General features: G+C 35.0%; 4 protein-coding genes across 6 annotated transcripts; 2 read left to right on the top strand and 2 right to left on the bottom strand.

Moving 5' to 3' along the window:
- Positions 1-292: 292 nt before the first annotated feature.
- On the bottom strand, positions 293-3,674 carry LOC110807472 (protein DETOXIFICATION 12-like). The gene is made up of 7 exons (XM_022032610.2): positions 3,203-3,674; positions 2,048-2,592; positions 1,874-1,960; positions 1,732-1,788; positions 1,382-1,620; positions 777-982; positions 293-643 (listed from the first exon to the last, which is right to left on the bottom strand). Exons 1-7 carry the CDS (start codon positions 3,431-3,433, stop codon positions 590-592), a joined length of 1,419 nt encoding a protein of 472 aa, XP_021888302.1. The 5' UTR covers positions 3,434-3,674; the 3' UTR covers positions 293-589.
- A 3,246-nt stretch (positions 3,675-6,920) lies between these two features.
- On the bottom strand, positions 6,921-10,129 carry LOC110807471 (Thiamine pyrophosphate dependent pyruvate decarboxylase family protein). The gene is made up of 2 exons (XM_022032609.2): positions 8,631-10,129; positions 6,921-7,463 (listed from the first exon to the last, which is right to left on the bottom strand). Exons 1-2 carry the CDS (start codon positions 10,026-10,028, stop codon positions 7,149-7,151), a joined length of 1,713 nt encoding a protein of 570 aa, XP_021888301.1. The 5' UTR covers positions 10,029-10,129; the 3' UTR covers positions 6,921-7,148.
- Positions 10,130-10,481: 352 nt separating this feature from the next.
- LOC110807497 (stress response protein) lies at positions 10,482-15,703 on the top strand. 3 transcript variants are annotated; one of them, XM_022032637.2, is made up of 7 exons: positions 10,482-10,611; positions 11,394-11,626; positions 12,605-12,655; positions 13,197-13,435; positions 14,912-15,037; positions 15,141-15,206; positions 15,299-15,703. In XM_022032637.2, the coding sequence occupies exons 2-7, from the start codon at positions 11,413-11,415 to the stop codon at positions 15,383-15,385; spliced, it is 783 nt and encodes a 260-aa protein (XP_021888329.1). In that variant the 5' UTR covers positions 10,482-10,611; positions 11,394-11,412; the 3' UTR covers positions 15,386-15,703. The 3 variants fall into 3 exon arrangements, with proteins under 3 accessions (XP_021888329.1, XP_021888330.1, XP_021888328.1); XM_022032638.2 differs by having other exon boundaries at positions 10,493-10,615; XM_022032636.2 differs by having other exon boundaries at positions 10,501-10,660.
- Positions 15,704-16,753: 1,050 nt separating this feature from the next.
- Positions 16,754-19,948, top strand: LOC148269053 (putative histone chaperone ASF1A). Its single transcript, XM_088212259.1, has 3 exons — positions 16,754-17,193; positions 19,116-19,231; positions 19,334-19,948. The coding sequence occupies exons 1-3, from the start codon at positions 17,085-17,087 to the stop codon at positions 19,688-19,690; spliced, it is 582 nt and encodes a 193-aa protein (XP_088068385.1). The 5' UTR covers positions 16,754-17,084; the 3' UTR covers positions 19,691-19,948.
- Positions 19,949-20,111: the final 163 nt, after the last annotated feature.

Consider the following 20,111-nt stretch of genomic DNA (forward strand, 5'->3'; position numbering starts at 1 on the left):
TTAAATTTAATATAATAATATATAATTACAATCATTTATTTTTAATATATAAATAATAATTATTTATTTTATTAAATATAAAAATTTAATTTAATTATATATAATAATTATTTATTTAATTATATTTTTAAATAATTTATTTTTTTATTACATAAATCTTATATATTATTTATTATTACATACAATAAAATATAGTTTAATTAATAATTTAATTAAAAATACAATTATATCATTTTATTATCTAAATAAAATATCTGTCATTAACATATATTAATATATAATTATTTAAATATAAAAAAAAATATTGTAATTCATATATACTATCATTATTATTCAATCACTGTCATTATTATACATTAATTATCTATTACTAAAATTTATTCAAACATGAACTAAGAGTATGCTATAAATATATATTTACATGCATTTATCTATCTCCAATAGTTAAATTACATACTAGAATGACACTTTACTCAGGATATCTTCCTCTTCCATGAATAGAGAGGGGTGCTTATCCCCCATTACATTATATATACATAGTTTTCAATATATATTGATCAAAATGGGTTACCCAACAATGTTCTCCAATTTACTCGTCCCCTCTTCTGGCCTCTTCAAATATTCTTTCCTTCGCCTTAGCTGCCTATTATGGCATTATTAAAATTATCATTCAGTTAAGCTGGCTGACAACTTATATTCTATATGTGTGTGTGTGTGTATATGTATATGTATTATATATAAGTGGGAGCAAATAAAAGACTTGAAGTAATTGGAACCTGTTTTGCCCAGTTAGTGAAGGTAGTGACAAGAGCAAGAAGGGTAGACTGCACAATGGAGCCAGCAACTATACCAATCCAGAGACCTTTTCCTCTTAAATGTGCAACAAATCCCAGCACAACACCGACCGGAAGCCCAACGAAGTAAAATGCACCAAGGTTGATGTATGCGCCCGTTCGTTGCCATCCACAGCCTCTAGCAACTCCTGCTCATCCAAACAAAACTCACAACTCTCAGTTCTCTAATCATTTTACTGTTTTGCTTTTTTCCTTCTATTGCTCTTAGATTATATGTTTATGGCTAAATCTGACAAGTAATGATAACTGAGATTGTATATGTAAACATCAGTTGTTTTTGTGCACAATTGGAAGTATTGGGAAGGATTTGTTTATGGCTGAATTGGCAATATTGGAAGGAGTCACATAATCAAGAAGCATCATGGGTTAGCTTTACCGAGTAAGGCAGTATGAACATAAACGGTTACGGATCTTATTTTGCGCAATAGCTTATTCTTGATATAGTAAAGAGTACTGAATAAGGATTTATAAGGAAAAGAATGGCAAGAACATTGAGTAAAAAATCCATTGAAAGGAAAGGAACTGACCAGAAAGTACTGCCTGTAAACTGTCCATAATAACTGAGAGGCAAATCAAAGGCATCATTACTCCAACATAATGAACAACTTGCTGCACATTGCTGTAAGCATATCCCAGAATATGACGGCAGCTGAAGAGAACAGTACTTACGACAGCTGCCTCAATTGCGGCAAGAAACATTACAGCCATTACAGCAACTCTGGCAGATTCAGGATTCCCAGCTCCCAATTCATTTGAAACCCTTGTGCTATAAAATTAAATTAATGCCCTTTTTTCAGTCTATATTATAAACATATTAACATTAATATTATCGTGCATATGTTAAGTATATGCACAGAAAAATGGGTTTGAAGAAGACCTCACAGCAGCTCCAAATGCGTATGGTATGTTGAAGTGCAGGGTAGAGATTGTGAGACTGATTACAGAATTATGAGAAGGGTTAGAATTTTGAATAAAGAAGCATCAAGTTAATGGAATTTCTCAAATGAATGCATGTATACCATATAGAAAGCACTGAAGTTTCCAGTTTTGGATTTGGCAAAATGCCTGATAGCAGAACTAGCAACTCCATTGACCACCATTTGAGACTGAAATAATCAGCATATTAGTTCAACCATCTAAAAGAATCACCTCAAACATAAGTTCATAACATAAAACAACAAGATAAGGTTTACCATGTCATCACAGCAGAGGGTACCCCTAGGCGGAAAAACAATCCAATCCCATGAAAAGCAGCCGCTGTCAATGGCGCCCGAGTTTTCTCACAAGCAGACGAGTATGCAGCGTAAAATCCAAGCAATATGACGTTCAACCAAGTTGATAAACTGAAGGTCAGAGCTGTGCCGGTAGCTCCTAATCCCATTTTATAGACTAAAAACCAACAAACGGGTATATGGAAGCACAGAACAGAGAAGGAGCTTAAAAACAATGGAAGAATCAGACTCTGAGTCTGAAAATAACGGGTCAATGGTTTAAGGACAGCACCACCAAATAGTGCAGGGATAAGCCACATGGAGTAATTACGTGCTTCATGGGAGACTGTAGGATCTTGGCCGAATAGAAGTAGTAGTTTATCCATGAAAATCCATAGTAGACAAACTGGAAGACAAACAAGGGTGAGCGAGATAATAGCACTGTACGTATAAACACCAAGCTTTTGATACTGTTGTGCTCCATAAGCTTGCCCACATAGAGTCTCCAAGCCACCCACAATACCAGACTGTTTGGTAAAGAAGAAAAAGAAAGAATTAAAACCGCAACACGGCGTGATTCAGGTCATTTGATCAATACAAAAGTGACAAAAAATCAGTCTCTTTGCAACTAAATAAAAATTATAAAATATTTTTGAGACAGCAGAGGGAAAACAATAAAAAACAGAAGCAAGTGGAAAAGTCGTGATCAATTTTGTAGAGATGCAGATTAGTGGTAAACAAGAATAAAAAACAGAAGCAAGTGGAGAGGTCTGGATTCAATTCTCTAGAGACGCAGCTTGAATAAAATCACCGGGTGGGAGATAAAAACAGAGTTGAAAGGGTCCGTGTCATTTCATGACCTACAGGTTCAAGGAATTCGCGTCTTCTATTGAATCTTAAGACGTTGGCAATTTCTGTAAAGAAGAAAGACGCTCGTAGTTAAACCTAATCAATTTTACTTCCGGACTCTGCCATAAACTGGTTTATAGTTTCAGTTCAATTTCTATCCAGATTTCTTCAGTTTCAGCGACGTTTGGTATCGATTCCGTCAGTATCGTGTCAATGTAGATGTGACAAATTCAAATTTATGATTGATAGATTCAGGACAAAAACAGAGATGAAGAGTAGAAGACATACAAGAAGACTGAAGCCGGTGACATTGGTGAGAGAAGTGGCAATGGCGACAGTTGAGAGAGCAAGCTCGCCAAGGTGACCGGCCATGATGACGGAAACAACCTGTAAAAGGTATTGCATAAGTGTAACAGCTACCATGGGAGCTGCGAATTTACCTGCCTTCTTCACTTCCTCCACGAATGCTCCTCCGTTGATCGCCCACTTCCTCTCTTTACTCTCCGTTATTTCCGCCATTGCCGCCTCTCGCCTGCTCACGAGAATTGCTTCTACCGATTACTAATCTGCATATAAATGCTCAAGTCTGATAACGAATCAAATGGAATATGGCCAACGGTTTGCGGGATAGACATGGAACACGCCTTCCCAAAGTTGTCATTATTTTGATTTTTCAAGAGAATATATAAATATATATATATATATATGTACATGTGTATGTATAGATATATTTGACATTAGCAGTCAAGAAGATTTCTGAATTGGCAGTACTTCTTGTTTGATGGTTGTACTGTCAAGAATTAATTTCTTTTTTAAAAAAAATTAATTTTTTTATTTTTTAAATAAATTAAAGTGAATTTAATCATTATAAAATATTTTTAAAAAATAAAAAATATTATAATTTATTAAGATAAAATTCAATATTTTCCTTTGATGTTTAAAATTTAAAATTATTTAAATATATTATTTTGAAATATTTATTTACACAATGTTATAATTTAAAAAAAAAATCTCTAAAGATATAATTAATTTGAATGTAATTAGTAAAATAAAATATATTTATATTTATATTTTTTTTAATGTGATTATAAGAATTTATATTTTTTTTTAAAAAAAAAAAACATAATTTAAAGATAATATCAACTAGTCAGGATTTGATGTGGGATTTTGGGCCCCTATATATATGTATATATTAATTTATGTATTATTAATATATCTATAATATATAATAAACTGAAAAAAAAAAATTAAAAGAGATAATAAAAATTTATTGTTTATTATGTATTATATATATATATATATATATATATATCAATCTTCAATATTACTCCATAATATCATAAATTCAGAATATTTTCTACTTTTTATTTTTTTTAAATATCTTTAATATTAATAAATATTTAATTGAATAATTTATTAAATTGAATTATACAATGTAATAATATGATAAATATATATATATATATATCTTAATTATTTAAAATATATTTAATGATTAATATATATTACTGATTCTTCCATGAATTGTGAAATATATTTGGCGGATGGGAATTCATGAAAATGGCAGAGGTACTCTTGAAAATAAATAAATAAATAAATTAATTAATTAATTAATCACTAATTAATTATAAGATAACACAAATAATTGAACACACACATATATATTATTAATTCCTTGGATACTATAATGTACTCGATAAGCTTAATTATTCGATACCCACTGCATGATTCGCATGTACATGTGTGTCTGCATGTGTATGTGTGTGTATATATATATATATACATATGATGAGTTAATGTGCATGAAAAAATCTATATAAATGGGTATAGCATCACATTTACATGTGCATATATGATATACTTTATCCTATGGTGTCAACTCTTAGAATATACCACACCATTTGCTGTTACTATTAATATTCAAGATAGAATTTACACTTGATTAAAAATATCTGCATTCAATTTTATTAAATTTCTATAATGTTTTAATAAGAATTTATAAATTTTTTATTAAATAATATATACAGACTAATCATAATATAATATTTTATATATAGTAAATAAATAACTTATGATAAAAATAATAACTTAAAGATAATGGCCCCATTGGATTCCAAGCCATAGAATTCTTGTTAAATGACAATTTGGAAATGGGTAGTCGTCGTAGGAGTTAGTCCCAGTTTGGCAAACACTCTGTGCCCTCCTATTGTTAGAGGTATTAGAGGACATACCTAGTAATAATGCCTTGTGAAGGATCTTCCACCGGAGCTCTCCATATTTCTTTCCAGACATTGAGCTGGTGGCTTTGAGCTTGCACGTTCCGAAGGAGGTTTCCTCATTCTACACTAGAGATCATAAGCAGATTCGATATCAAAGCATCTTCCATCCTCACCTGTGATAATTTTATCTTACAAATCTCTTCCATCACTTCCTTGGGGAATATAGCATTAGGCAACTGGGCGTTCCTTGATTTTCTCCTATGGTCATCACTTGGTTCACATCTTGGAACAATCGGGCAGCTAGGTATAAAGCCTTTTAAGGTGGGGATCCATGGACCACACTACATGCTAGTGTACTTCCTGTCTCCAATAAGCCTATAGCAATCCTCTCTTAGTATTTTTCTTAACTCAAGGATTCCTTTCCAAAGAGGAGAGTCCCCTCTCTTTAGGGTAATTTGTTCAATACTCAATCCCTTCATATACTTTGCATTCACCAATTCCATCCAGAACCTATCATGGTCAGTTTGGATTTACAATGCCAGCTTTGAGACCAGCTAAGTTATTGCTCTAATTTCCTAATCCCCGGTCCACCATCAGCCTTTTGGTCTACAGATAGTCTCCCATCCCACCAGTGTAAAACCATGCAATGGTCTTCCTTAACACCCCACTACATGCTCCTGACAATCATTTCTATTTCCTCAATCACATTTCCGGGGAACACAAAATCCGCTACAAGCCAAGAGGTTATTTATCACAGATATTCCACATAAAATAGAGAAAATTTCCTCCAATTAGCCATCTTAGCCTTTTTTGGCTTAAAGGTTCTTTAAATCTCTCTTCTCCAGCTTTTTCTTCATATATGATATCCCCAGGTATTTTTTTCATCTACGAATTGCCACACCTACTGTAAAACCCAAAAGAGCAGTTGAACCAACACAACCGAGAATGTCAGAAACCATATTTAGTTGAATATCAAATACTTTGATACTTGCTTTTGATACTTACTCTGGTTTTCAGTTTCTTCTGCACTGCAACTTGTATTTCGTTTTTCTCCTCGTACCAAGATAAAGAATAATTATGGAACGAAATCAAAGCATGCACAGAACACTTAGGTATATTTCAATACATTGTTGGTTCAATACAGTTGCTTTTCAGCCAAAAACAATGGACCTAATCCAGTTGCCTATCAAATGATTAAGCGATTGAATCTGAATAAACCTGCAGTAATTGAGAACTAAGGACTAAGGAGATATTAACCTTACATTTGTGGAAGGTTTTAGACTTGTTGTAAATACTGGTTCTCTATCAACAGGAAAGGACAAAAGAACTAAAAGAGAACAGATCAATCCAGAAGGATAAACAACACCCTAGTTGTTCTCTGAGAACACTTTTCAGATTGAATAAACAACACCCAAACTTAAGAGCCAGATCAATCCAGAAGGATAAACAACACTTTTCAGATTGAATACTACAGTTTACTGTCTCTTTGTTCTGTGACAACAATAATAAGAGGGGCTTTAACCATAAAAATTTCTTTGAGAACTCTTTTTCTTCTGACTTTCCTTTCAGTATTCAGTGACTCAGATATCCAATAAGACTTCCAATCAAGTTATAGGTGGAAATAGAATTCCTTATTCATATTAATCAAGAAAGCATGTTATTATCTATGAACTCTAAGATTATAATATTGGCTTCAAGGGAAAATGTTAACCGCAAGAAAGCACTATTAATTACCAGAAGAACTTTTGAAACAGCAGTTTAAAGTACTTAAATTTACGCACAGCAAATTAGAATAGCCAACATCTATATATTCACTTGGTCCATCATATTAGATGGAGTTTTTGTTTGTGGGAAACTCTCTTTGCATCTACGCACATCATTCTGTAATTGAACATGATGCGTGTGATTCTAAACAGCAGTTGAAATTTGGAAACTTAACATTATTGAAGGGCATGGTGCAACACCAGCTCCTGCAGCAGGCTAGCAGCAGATACAAAGAAATGCAGAAACCTACCTCAATTCTTGTGTTGCATCCTCCCACTCTCAGCACCAGCAAAAGGATCAATAATAACATTTATAACAGCTGGTTTTCGCGCAGAAAAAGATTCAGCAAGAGCAGACTTGAGTTCATCCGGTGTTCCAACAAGATAACCTTTTCCTCCAAAAGCCTCAATAAGAGTATGATATGCCGCACCAGGAACAAAGGAAGTGGGAGCTGGATCATCTTTATGAGGTCCTGTAACTTCTTCAGGATTCCTCCGATCACCACCATATACACCACCATTATTAAAAACTATTACAACCACAGGCAACTGATACCGAACCAATGACTGTAGGATGAGAAAAGAAGGCAGATTACCGAATTGCAATAATTTCTCCAGTTACAGGGTAAACAAATAAGGGAATTACTAAGAACATTCAGAAAAAATCACAAAAAGAAAGAAGAAGACAGAACCGAGCAGCTTGATCTGAGATGAGAACATTCATCTGAGGTATTGATGCATATGTCAGTTTACATTATCTACTCCCCATTTTGGGAGAAGAGATAAAATGCTCATCCTCGTCTATTCCTACTCATTATAACACTTAAAATTTCAAAGCTTAAGTTCTAAACATATCATAGGAGAAAACATTTATACAAGAATTTTTATAGAAAGGAAGTGTTATCGGAAAAAGGCAAAAGGAAAAGCACAACAGGGGAGGACAAGCTGTCTTCAAAACAAAATAAAATGAAAACCAAAAAAAGCCAGAACAAATGAGGTAAAACCAATAAAAAACAGCCAGTCAATTTTTATGTAAAATACACAAAGAAATATCTTTGTAAAGCCTGTGCTCCTTAACCTAATAGGCAGCCAAAATTCTGGGTCTTCATACTCACCAGAATTTTGTTTCTGAGAGGCACTTACCAGAAAATTATTTATTGAATAAGATCATGAAAATGAAAAAGAGTAAGACCCCGTTCAATTGTAGAAATTTATTTAGAGTTTTTAGTTTCTAAATGCATATTTCAGCAAATGACTGAAAATAAAATGAGACTTGGAAAATGACAATAAGAACATGACATCAGTTTGAGAAGAAACAAAAAGTTATATTTGAACTCATGCTATACTTTTACCATCCGTTTTCAAATAAGCAGGGACTATATAATCTTACATCAATACTATTAACTTAACTTTCACGTTAATTTTAACGAACGAATTGGTTATAAAACAAGTATAAACATTTCAGTTTCACATCATGAAGTGTAGATTACACTTGTAGAAACAAAAGGCAAATAGGATCCTACATGATTCACAAGAAAGTACTACAAGGTAACAGTACAAACAAAACCTCGTCAGTCCAATAATAAAATTGTAAGGACCCGTCAACATCTTTAAACAATCAGATTATGTTAATAAACAAATTGACGCACAAAGCAGCAACAATGATGGCAGTAGATAGTTATCAAAGATGAAAATTTATGGAAGTGTAATTTACAAAGAAAGTGAAGAAGCTACCTCAACTTCCATGGCACTGAACCCAAATCCAGAATCTCCTTCAACAGCAACCACAAGCCGCTCAGGTGAAGCCACTGCAGCAGCAATGCAATAACCCAAACCAACCCCCATCGTTCCCCAAGTCCCTGCATCCAGCCTTGTCCTCGGCTCTGTCTGAACCAAAACCGCTCTACCAACATCCATAGTATTCGCCCCCTCAGAAACCACTACCGGAGCAGGACTCCCCAACCCCAAAATCGCGTCCCTTATGATTCTCATCGGCGTCAAGAAATTAAAAGGCACCACATCCTTCGCCAACTGAGCCTCCATTCTTGACACATTGTCCTTCACTTTGCTCGAAATGGCCTCGACCCAGGGATGAGACTTCCCCAAACAAAAAGGATCATCCTTAATTTCCTTATTGATCATCTCGAGAACCCTTTTCGCATCTCCAACGATACCCAGATGAGGTTTCCTTAACTGAATCTCTTCCTCGCTCACATCCACGAGAATAAACTTCACATCCTTCGACCATTTCGGTGTCTCGCCAAAGTGTAACAACCAATTCAATCTAGCACCGACTACCAACGCAACATCACATTTGCCAATAGCAAGCGACCTAGCTGCACTTGCAGCAAGCTCATGAGTATCAGACAACAGACCTTTACCCATTGGAGTAGGCAAAAAAGGGATCCCCGTACTCTCCACCAACTTCCTCAATTCACCTTCGGCTCGCGCGTAAGCTGCGCCTTTCCCACACACTATCAACGGCTTCTCTGCTGTTCTGAGCAATGAAACCGCTTTCTCAATCTCGGAGCTCCCTACACTAACAATCGAGTCCGTTTTCCTATATTTCTCAGCTTCGGTTAACAGAATCTCCGCATCGGATTCCGATATCGTTTGGTGCAAGACATCAGTAGGTAGATCTAGATAACACCCGCCAGGTCTACCCGAGACGGCCCGAGTAAGAACCTGAGCTACACAATCAGGAACTTCCCTTACGTCCTTCGCTTTCGCGGAAAACTTGGAGAAAGGTTTCACGGCCTCAATTTGATCGAGCTCTTGAAAGTCGCCGCGTCCGGCGTCCTTCTGGTCGGATGAACCTGAGATCATGACCATAGGCCAGGTATTCACCATAGCGTTCGAAAGCCCCGCAAGTCCGTGAACGCATCCCGGTCCGGACACCGTAAGGAGGATACCAGGGAGTCCAGTGAGGTAACCATAAGCAGAGGCGGCATAGCCCGCTGATTGCTCGTTGTGAAATGCGATGAACCGAATTCCAAGCGCCACGGCGCGGTTAGCCAGAGAAGTGACGGGGATTCCAACGACTCCAAACATGTGAGTCACCCCGAAGCGAGCGAGAGCCTTGGCCGCGAGGACGTTCCCATCGATTACATTTCTAGAAGCCGAATCCGCCATGATAATAATCAAATTGAAGATCTTAAAATAGTTTACTAGAGTCGATACGTAATTTCTCAGAGTATATCGGGAAATGTTTTCATCAACAAAATTAAATAAATAATCAGGAAAGATTCAGTTGCTGAATACGGGGATACGAAGGTGCTGCTGTGAAATGACAGCTTTACCCCCTGTGGGGACGTGGCGGGCGCTGAGTTGGTGGAGACGGACGAATCAAATTTGCGTTACAATTTCTTGACTTTTCACACGCGCTACTAACGACTTTTAAGTAATCCCAATTAATTTTTATTAATTTAGTTTATTAAGATTAATGTAATCAAGTTAATATAATTTTAAAAAATATTTTATGATTAAAAAATAATATTAATCGAAATAATTATATTTTTAATAAATTAAAATTTTAATATAATTTTTTAAAAATAAATATATTTTTATCTCTATCTATGTCGTGTTTAACGTCCGTCAAATATTATTTTTACGTGGACAAGCCCTAAATTACATACGCAGAGAGAAGGCCCAAGGACAAACCCTTTCTTTCTCGTTCCGAGTAGGAGATCGTCGGCTCTGCTCTCTGTTTCTCTGTGTTAGTACGAAAACGAAGAGCTTTTATCGGTTTTAATCTTTATCAATTGGTATTATACACTGCAAGAACTTTGTTTCTCTTCTCTTCAAAATTTTTCATTATTAGGCCAGTAGAATTTTTTCATGTTCTGTCTGTGTTTGGTATTTGCTAGTTTCTTTTTTTTTCTTTGAACGTATTCATGTGGCTTTTTGCTCTCATGGATTGGCATTGAAATCAAAATTTTCTGCTTTTGATATCGAGAAAGGTTGCGTTTGGTTAATTTATCTAGTAAAATTTTCAGCTCTGGTTCTGATATTAATCTTACTAATATGAGGAATTAGAACTAAGAATTGAATAGAAATTGAGCCAAAAGCAAGGTAAGTTGGGTTGTCTCCATGTTTTTTTTCCCCTTTTTTTCCTAATAGAAGATGAAAGTTAGATATTAGACTAGAATATTATAGAGACATCAAAGTACTATGTTTAATTCCAGTTAATTAGTAAGTTAGGTCTTTTATGTTACTACAGGGATGCCAAAACAGATTTATCAAAAGAGATATGTTGAGAGAAAATAAGTTCTATAAATTTTGTGGGAATCCACTGTGAAGTAGTTATTGTATACTGGCATGGTGATTGTAGCCAGCCTGAAATAGAGTGTTAAGGGATGCATATAATAATTTATCACTTTAAAATTGCATATTGGATGACTGCATAATAGTAACACTTCTAAAATAGTAAAATGGCAAAATAGATGTTTTCTTCACGTATTTTCTTTCTGTTTCCAACTATTTTTTTCTCTCTTGTAGTTGATTGAGAGGACCAAAAATGATAAAGAGACGATTCTACAGGGTTGAACATGGTGACAGAGATAATGCCACGGATTCATCTTCCTTCTCCTCTGATTCTGAACTTGAAGTTGAAACCTCGGAAGAAGAACCAGACAATGATGCTGTCGCGGAAGAATCAGAAGACGAAGAAACAGAGGATGATTCTGCTATTGAACTGAAAAAAAATCGTGGATCCTGCTCTACCTCATCTGGTTTGTGCCAGCCAATTTTATTTCTTTGTTTATTTCTAATGCAGTGATCTGAAAGGCAAGGTTGCAGCTGTTTTTAGATTAATTGTGCCTTCTATTTTTATGTTTATATGCTTAAAATGATTTCAATGTAATATGATAGAAGGCCGTAGACGAGGCACAAAGGCATTTACAAGTCGCCAATAGAGAAAGTATTTGTAAGGTTTTCTATTTCTTCCTTTCTCATATGACCAGAAAATAACCAATAGAATACAGGAGAGAAGGTTCGTCTTAGCATTGCCAACTTTGAAACAGTCCTATGGTCTCAAGGCACTAGAACTAGCCCGGTACTAATACTGAGAGATGAAGGTCTCAACCTTCTACCATCCATACAGAAAAATGGGGAGATGCTTGGGAGATTTGTTCTCCTTCAAACACATTGGGAAGCCATAACAAGGATTCTTCTCCTCCCTCTCTAGATGTCAATAACGAAGATTCTTCCCAAAATTTATTGTCAAATGAGGAAAACCATATGGAGGGAAGCTTTACTCTTCAAATTAATTTCAAAGGAAACCTGAATACAACGTCATTCTGGGGGAATAAACTTGCTTCATCACCACAAAAAGTAAATTTGTGATTCATATCTAGGAGAAAATTAATTCTATCCTCAAGATCTACTTTCAACTCTTTTAGTTATCTTAGCATACAGAGGTTTCTATTTTAGTGAAACTGAGTATTATGCTATCATCTTCATGTCTTTGGGTAAGTTAGTAGATTGTTACGTGTTATTATTTTTCTTATAAAAGCAACAAAATTTGTCCCATATTTGCATACTCTTTTCCCTGTTAAAGAATTCTATTTGCATTATGCACTTTTTGTTTTACAAAGTTGTCTGGTTTATGAAAGTTTTTCTACTATTTAGGAATAATATGGTAAATTGAGGACTTTATCATGGTCTTCTAATGTGCATCTTTCTTTCTCTTAATTATATGTATGTTTCAGGATATGAGAGTGAAGATAGCTCAGGAAATGAGGCTAATGTTGACTTACCAGGTTGGATATGCTTTACAATATGAAATCTGGAAAAATGCATCACATTCTCTCGCTTTTTATGTATTGTTTGAATGATAAAAGTTATCCCTACATTTTTGCATGATATATGGAGTTCCATAAGACTCATAACTCTGAAAATATCCGTTTTGTTGACAACATTTGATGCATTATCTTGTTCTACAAACAGCTTTGTGAGTGTCATGTAATAGCACTGACTTCTAGTTGAAACTTTAGCCGTATATACAGAGATGATCTGCTGAATCATTTGTCAAGGTATGATGTTATCTAATCTTACGGAGAGACTACTAGCATGAACAATAATTTGATCTTGTGGGAGGCAGAATTGGAGTTAGGGTAGGGCTAAACTTGTTTGAGATCAGATAAAGGAGTCAATATCATATTTCTTAAAATTTAACCAAGTGTCTAGTTTTCAACCAGGCAAGCTGGATGAAAATGTAGCTAACCCCTAGCTTGTTTCCTTTAAGGTTTTGTCCAGTTGAGTTGAATCTTTTTGGATAGTCACATTGTGGTAGAATGGCAGATTTTATAAATGAAGATGCTGCTGCAACTGGACGTGACAGGGCAAATGAAAATCAATTACCTTATGGACGCAGTTCCAAACTACTGGAGGCAAAATATTATACCACATCTGAAAAGGAACCAATATCAGATAATATTCCAGCATGTATGATAAAATGCAAATCAGTGTTTAAGTGCCAGATATGCCCGCGGATTGTTTGCCTAAATGAGGAGACAATGAGGGCGCATGTTAATTCAAAGGTAAGAGAATTTGCTGGAGTTGTTTCTCCTTATGATGAAATGAACATTGACAATTATTTATTCAAGATTTTGCATAACCTATGGTTTAAATTATTAAAAAAATTATTTATTTGTGTTATTGCTTTAACTTATAGGAAAATAATTTGTTTTATTTGCATGTTATATACTTAATTTCTTATTCATTTTAGATTTTTCATGCATCATGACATCATATAAAGATGGTACTGCAAAGAATTTTTTTCATGTCTTGTTTGGAGAATTTCACTGCTAGGAAAGAGCATGCACATAATGTCAGTTTCATTCACATTTTTCCCCTTGTAGAGAGAGGAAGCAAGAAGATAAAAGATCTCATGTGCACTTGAAGGATCCGGGATAACTTATCTTGTCCAAATGTTGATTGCCTTGAAGCATTTGATGAGAAATTGATGCACTAGAGTAACTCATTTTTGTAAATCATGTATTTGTTAATCTAATTTGGTATAATTGCATAGAATCCATTTGTGGTTCTGGTTAGTGTGTACATCTTGTTCCTTCTGCCTATCTACTTCAGGGTAGGCAGGAACTTATACATGTTGATTCAATCTGGCACATGCCTGAGGTATGGCTCTGTCCATCATATTCCTCTCATGTGACAGAATTTCATAGAGAAGATTCCTTGAAGGAAGAAGGGATGGTTTCTGAATGGTTTCTGTCTCGACCTTATTACACCTGTACCTTTTCAATATTCTTGTGTCTCAGTTTTAGGGGATATCCAGCAGTTAATTCTGCTTATATGTTTTTGACCTATCTTCTTACGTGCAAATCATAGTTAAATACTAAAATAACTTTATTTCTAATACATAGCACTCTGCGTGATCTTAAGAATTATAATGAGGAGCTGATGGCAGTGTTTGCTTACCAAGTCATCATTTCATGTTTCTGAGGTTTCTTATCATTTTGTTTTCTTGTTGCTCTTCTGAATGCTGCATGTTATGGAGCTATGAGGCTTGATTCCTTTTCGGATTAATGCCTTGTACTCTCCGTGCCTTTTTCTCCCTCACGTGGCTTCAAAGATGGTTCTGGAAAACTGAATAAGTAGAACCTGTTAGGCCATTTCTTTTATTTTTGTTTATGTATAGACTCTGCTTAACAGTTATATTACATAACTGTTAAATTTGGAAAGAGGGAGATTCTATATTCCTCCAAATGTAAGTGGAACTTTTATGTGCTAATTTTAGGACCAATTTATGTCAGATAATGTCAAATTTGATGTTCCTACTGTGGTTTCTATCTGGTGCAGATCTCAAACTTGTTATTCATCCTTGGATAGGTAGTAGTATTGCATGAACTATGGAGTTATTTGGGTTATCATCTGCTTTTCACTCAATTGTGCTCCATAAAAACAAGATGATTTCATTAGCTTTATTTAGTGTATGAATTGCCTGCCCAGTGCACCAGTTTGCGGCTGAATGATCTTTTTTTCTTTCATCATGCCAGAAGCATGCTCGATCCAAGAAATTACTCAAAGAAGGTAGACTGAAAAGCATGCTCAATAGTGATGGGGAGATTGAGCACCAGGAGACTCCGGAAAGGAGACATGCTCCCGTTATACCTTCTTCACAGGTTGGTCTATCAAAAATTTGAGGAGCCCCTTAAAAATGAGCGTTTGAATTATTGCCCGATCATTTTACTGGCACACTAACTTCACTTTGATAATTTCTGCAAGGATGAACAAAAGGATAAAAACAAAGGGTCACGTCGGCAAAGGAAAAATTCAAAGAGAAGAAAGAAGGTTAAATAAAAAAAATCCTTCACTTTCCTACTGCAATGTGTTTTACGGCTTCAAGACCCCAGGAAGCTGAACTAATTCCTTTTATTCTGCAGCAATTAACCAAAGATGGAGGAAGACACTCAGTTGACTCAAAACCTGACAGAAGGCCTTTCAAGAAAAGGCATAAAGATAAGGAATGAATGGGACATATTTGCTACATAGAACGCAACAAAAGAATTGCCCTGAACATTTATATGTTCGGCGAGTCATTTCTACGAATGAATTATGAGTGGTACAACTTGATTATTTTAAATGTTTTGATTTTACCCTTTCCTCCAAATCGTGCTTATTAAAATTGTGTTATTAGTGTGATACCCTGCAATGTTAGGATCAGGAAGCTATACATTTGTTGAGAGAAATGAAGACCATGGAATTCTTTTTCCCTCCAAACCCTAATCCAGGTTTAATTGCCTTACTTTCTGCAAGACAGCTTAAATGCACAACTTTGAACTTGCTTATTTCTTTCTTCTCTTGCACAAAGATCCTCATTTGAGTTGATGACTGGCTTATACAGTTATATTGCTCCTTGCTCTGGGATAAATGACTTGGTATCTTCAGTCTTAACTTTTTTTAAGCTTTCAGATGATTGTAGACTCAGTTTTTTTAATGGTACATGAAAATTCATTTTTTAATTTACATTATCATTATAATCTTGCACATGCTATTCTTATTTTAATTATATAAGTCATTGGTGTATATAAAATCATTAGTGTAAATGTATCTAAATTCACAAATTAAGATAAAACGGTACGTCTCTCGTTTTCAAAAATACTTTAAAATTTTTACATACCCGTGTACTTGAATACTTAAAAATATATCTAAATCTGTAATGTTTATAAATATGCCAAAATATATGGTATGGATGTTAAAGAAGGTCCAAAAATTTGTTAATACATTTATAATGTTCAAAATTAAGCTTAGTTATTCAACAATGCCCAAAAATAAGCTTAGATACTTGAAATGCACCAAAATGTACCCAAGTACCAAGGTATACATATGCAAATGTATTTATAGGTTTTCTGGGTATGGGTGTTTGATAGCATTCCAAGTATCAAAAAATATTGTTTTGGCATTTTGAATATCAATGTGATTTTTCGAACTCGAAATATCTTAGTTCTTCGTTACACGCAATATACGAGATATACGAAATTCTTAAAACTAGATCGAAACGTTGTATGTTGTACTCGTTTTATAATTTTAATTGATATTTAGAATTAAAATTATTTTTATAAGAAATAAATTTCGCTCTAATGGAATTTAATTTAAAATTTATATATGGTTTTAATTTAAAAATATATACTTCTAAAATAACAAAATTATGTTTTAATTGCTTAATTTCGCACTTGGCATGAAATGGAAAGCCTGAAAATAAGTTGACCAGTAACCTCCACCGTAGGCGGTATTTTCATACGTTTATGCTCTCCCGCCAAATCTCGTAACCGGATATCGCCGGTAACACGTCGTAGAATCCCGGTCACCCGGTTCACTGATTTAAAAATAATTTCACCGTGCGATAACACGAAAAAGACCCACCGAAAAGATCATTTCAGAGAAAAAGAAAAAAAAAAAAAACTCTTCTCCAGAAAAATTTCCCTCTGGAATCTCTCAATCCTGTTTCGGGTTCTTCTTGTCAACCATCGCCACCTTCTCAGTCTTCCAAAACTCGTAATTGGAAGCAAAGAAGCTTGTTTCTTGAACAACACTTTGGTTGGCTGTTGTTCTTCTTTAGCTTATCTCTGTGTTTTCTTTGAGTTCGATGAAGTTTCTGGAACCTAGGGTTTTCATCGATTGCTACTCGCAACTGTATACAATTAGGGTGATTTCTCGGGATTCGAGACAATGAGTGCTGTCAACATTACCAACGTCGCCGTCTTGGACAACCCAGCCCCCTTTTTGACCCCTTTTCAGTTTGAGATCTCCTACGAGTGCTTGACGCCTCTCAAAGACGGTACTTCCTCTACCTATTCTTACCCTACCATTTCCTTTGGTTTTTGAAGCGCCTTTCGATGTTTTGTTTTCACTTGTTGCTTTAATTTGAGTTTGTTTGAGCTACTTATGCCTATGCCGCTGATTCTTTGTCTTGGTCGGCTTGGTTATGGAGAAATGAGGGGAAAGAAGAAAAACAATTACTTGTTTGTTCCGGTTCGTTACTTGCCGTTCTTAAATTTAGCGTTCTCGAGAAAGAAATGGGCTTTAGGTTTTTATTATTGATTACATGTTTACAGCAAGGAGATGGTTTTGGCAATTTTAAGTGAAATGTCTTATTATGCTTGTCAATATTTAATGGAGCATGGATTTTAATTTACGGCACTGGTAGGTGATCAGTTGGTGAAATGGAATTTTGTGAAACTAACAAGACATGAAGGGCATATCTTAATTGGAATCTGCACTTACATTGTTTAGCCTTCATAGAACAAATGGGAAATTCAGTTGCCAAATATGTTCTTCCATGGATGTGTGTTCAAGTTGATTGTGGATGCTGAAAGGTGCTAACTGACTTTGATTATGTTGCATTTAAGAGAATCTTATAGCAGCTTTCTTTCAGGTTCATGTAGTTAAATCTATAAAGCATTGCCCATTTATTGCTTGTAGCATCAATTAATTGCTTAGATCTTGTTTTTGATTGGAAAAGGTATGAATTCAATCTGTGTAGGTACTATATGTGCATTGTTATTGTTTTAGTGCAGTCATGTTATAATAGTATATAGATATATTTAACAGATATGAGCATTTGAAATCTGATTGAAGAAAGTAATTTGCTGGTTTGAAGGGAATATTATTATTGGACCTGGCTATGGGATAAGTTTGATATATTTTATATACGTGTGCAATCATATGATATAGTATTAATGCTACTCTGTATACGTACAACTATATGAAGCGAGGTTTACATTATCGAAATAAGTTTTTTTATCCGAATCAAAAGCTCATTTCTAATGCTGATTAAGAAAATGTCAAGCATGCAGGAGATGTGATTATACACATGCTTATGCTAGCATCTTTCAGAGCAAGTAAAAATGTTGATGAAAGCTATCAGAATAAATTAAAAATTACTGAGGTCGTAGTGCAGTGAACATATATTGAGCAAGAGATCTGACTCTGGAAAACAAGTACAGTTTTGCATAATAGAAATTTTGTTCAAAACTTAATAGGTGAATATATCTCCCTTCTTTCTTTTGTTTCCAATCAGCCACTATCTTTCTTCTTCTTTTTCCCCCCTTTGCTCATTCTTTGTTTATGCTACTTTCTCCTGTTAGTTTGAGGAGTCTCATGGTGGTTAAGTTCTGGTCTTTTTCTAGAGTCTCGTACTTAGATAGTGATGATGCAACTTCACCTCAAGAACGAATTAAAGAGACTAGGATTCAATCTCTAGATAGTTATTGGATAATCATCGTTAAATGTATTCATGATGACAATGGAACTTTTTGGGATCAGATGAGGCCATGTTGGTTGTGCTTTTTTTCACGCATAGAACAGGCGAAGTACATGTCCACTTCAGCGTGGAATTTTTGGGGCCTGAGCTTGCATGGACATTTTTTTCATCTTGATTTTTGGCTTAGCCAGCTACGGAAGAATATGGCAAATGAGTATCTTGTGGGTGCAAATGCTAGTGATTCTTGGATTTTGAATTGTAGATAAAGTTTATACTGCCAGAAGCTTTTAGATCTTTTACTGTTTAATGTCAAGTTACATTTTCAATCCTTGCATTGTAAAGGCATCAGGTCATTGTTAAATATGTAATTTTGCTTGCATCAATGCACTTTCATATCCAAGCTGGGAAGTATTTTATTATTCACATTCTTATTCAGAAACAAATTAGCTTCTGTGTGTGTTTAACTGCCTGCCCTTATTATATTATTACCTGTGCAGATTTGGAATGGAAACTCATATATGTCGGATCTGCTGAGGACGAGACTTATGATCAACTGTTAGAGAGTGTACTTGTTGGACCTGTTAATGTTGGAAATTATCGTTTTGTATTACAGGTAATTAACTCTTTCTTTTGGCTTATTTTTAGACAATATTTTATTTGCATGATGTTCATATAGTATTGATTTTACCTTGTTATACTTTTTGAAAATTTGCAGGCAGACCCACCAGATCCATCAAAAATCCGGGAAGAAGATATTATTGGTGTCACAGTACTTCTGCTGACGTGTTCATACCTTGGTCAGGAATTTGTTCGAGTTGGCTATTATCTAAATAACGATTATGATGATGAGCAGCTTCGGGAGGAACCTCCCCCAAAGGTCTTGATTGATAAGGTTCAAAGAAATATTCTATCAGACAAACCAAGGGTCACAAAGTTCCCAATTAACTTCCATCCCGAAAATGGTGAAACTGCTGGAGAAACCTGTCAACCTGAGGGTATTGATAGAAATGAAGGACTAGAATCAGAACCGGTGGTTTCACCCGATCATCCTTCAAATGGACAGGAGCTTTAGGTTTTATCATTCTTAACTGGCCAAACTCAATGATCTTCACTTGGTATTGCATTAGGAAAATTAGCCTAAGATGTGCAGGAAACTGTGAACTTGACCATGGTTCTTGCTTTTGCAATGATGTAATGGAGACGTTTGAGGAGATATGGTTGAAAGTGCCAGAGGAAAATTTGGCTGTAAAGCCACCTCTAAAACAAGTACTCCATACATTTTGAATTCGGTTTTGAAAATTGTAATGGTGCATAAGAATTTCTCTTCCAACACCTTTGTCACCTTCATAGTAAGCTGTAGTTGGATCTCCAAGTTTTTTGGAATGCTCCGAATTCTACCAGAACATCCAAATCTCGATTAGTACCAGTAAAAATATCTCTGAATAGGGTTCTAACATCGTGCCATTGTGTCTGAAGAAGAGTGCAGAAAATAA

This window comes from Carica papaya, chromosome 1, assembly GCF_054855325.1.
Source record: "Carica papaya isolate Zhongbai chromosome 1, ASM5485532v1, whole genome shotgun sequence".
NCBI classification, from domain to species: domain Eukaryota; kingdom Viridiplantae; phylum Streptophyta; class Magnoliopsida; order Brassicales; family Caricaceae; genus Carica; species Carica papaya.

Coding starts and splice junctions, on each gene's coding strand:
- LOC110807472 (XM_022032610.2), bottom strand. CDS start 3,433: ATGGCGGAAATAACGGAGAGTAAAGAGAGGAAGTGGGCGATCAACGGA. Junction 1,789..1,873: donor ACTTCAGTGCTTTCTATATG/GTATACATGCAT, acceptor TTCTGTAATCAG/TCTCACAATCTCTACCCTGC. Junction 644..776: donor TCACTAACTGGGCAAAACAG/GTTCCAATTACT, acceptor ATGCCATAATAG/GCAGCTAAGGCGAAGGAAAG.
- LOC110807471 (XM_022032609.2), bottom strand. CDS start 10,028: ATGGCGGATTCGGCTTCTAGAAATGTAATCGATGGGAACGTCCTCGCG. Junction 7,464..8,630: donor TCAGTGCCATGGAAGTTGAG/GTAGCTTCTTCA, acceptor CTCATCCTACAG/TCATTGGTTCGGTATCAGTT.
- LOC110807497 (XM_022032637.2), top strand. CDS start 11,413: ATGATAAAGAGACGATTCTACAGGGTTGAACATGGTGACAGAGATAAT. Junction 13,436..14,911: donor GGGCGCATGTTAATTCAAAG/GTAAGAGAATTT, acceptor TCATCATGCCAG/AAGCATGCTCGATCCAAGAA. Junction 15,038..15,140: donor CCGTTATACCTTCTTCACAG/GTTGGTCTATCA, acceptor AATTTCTGCAAG/GATGAACAAAAGGATAAAAA.
- LOC148269053 (XM_088212259.1), top strand. CDS start 17,085: ATGAGTGCTGTCAACATTACCAACGTCGCCGTCTTGGACAACCCAGCC. Junction 17,194..19,115: donor CTTGACGCCTCTCAAAGACG/GTACTTCCTCTA, acceptor TTACCTGTGCAG/ATTTGGAATGGAAACTCATA. Junction 19,232..19,333: donor ATTATCGTTTTGTATTACAG/GTAATTAACTCT, acceptor GAAAATTTGCAG/GCAGACCCACCAGATCCATC.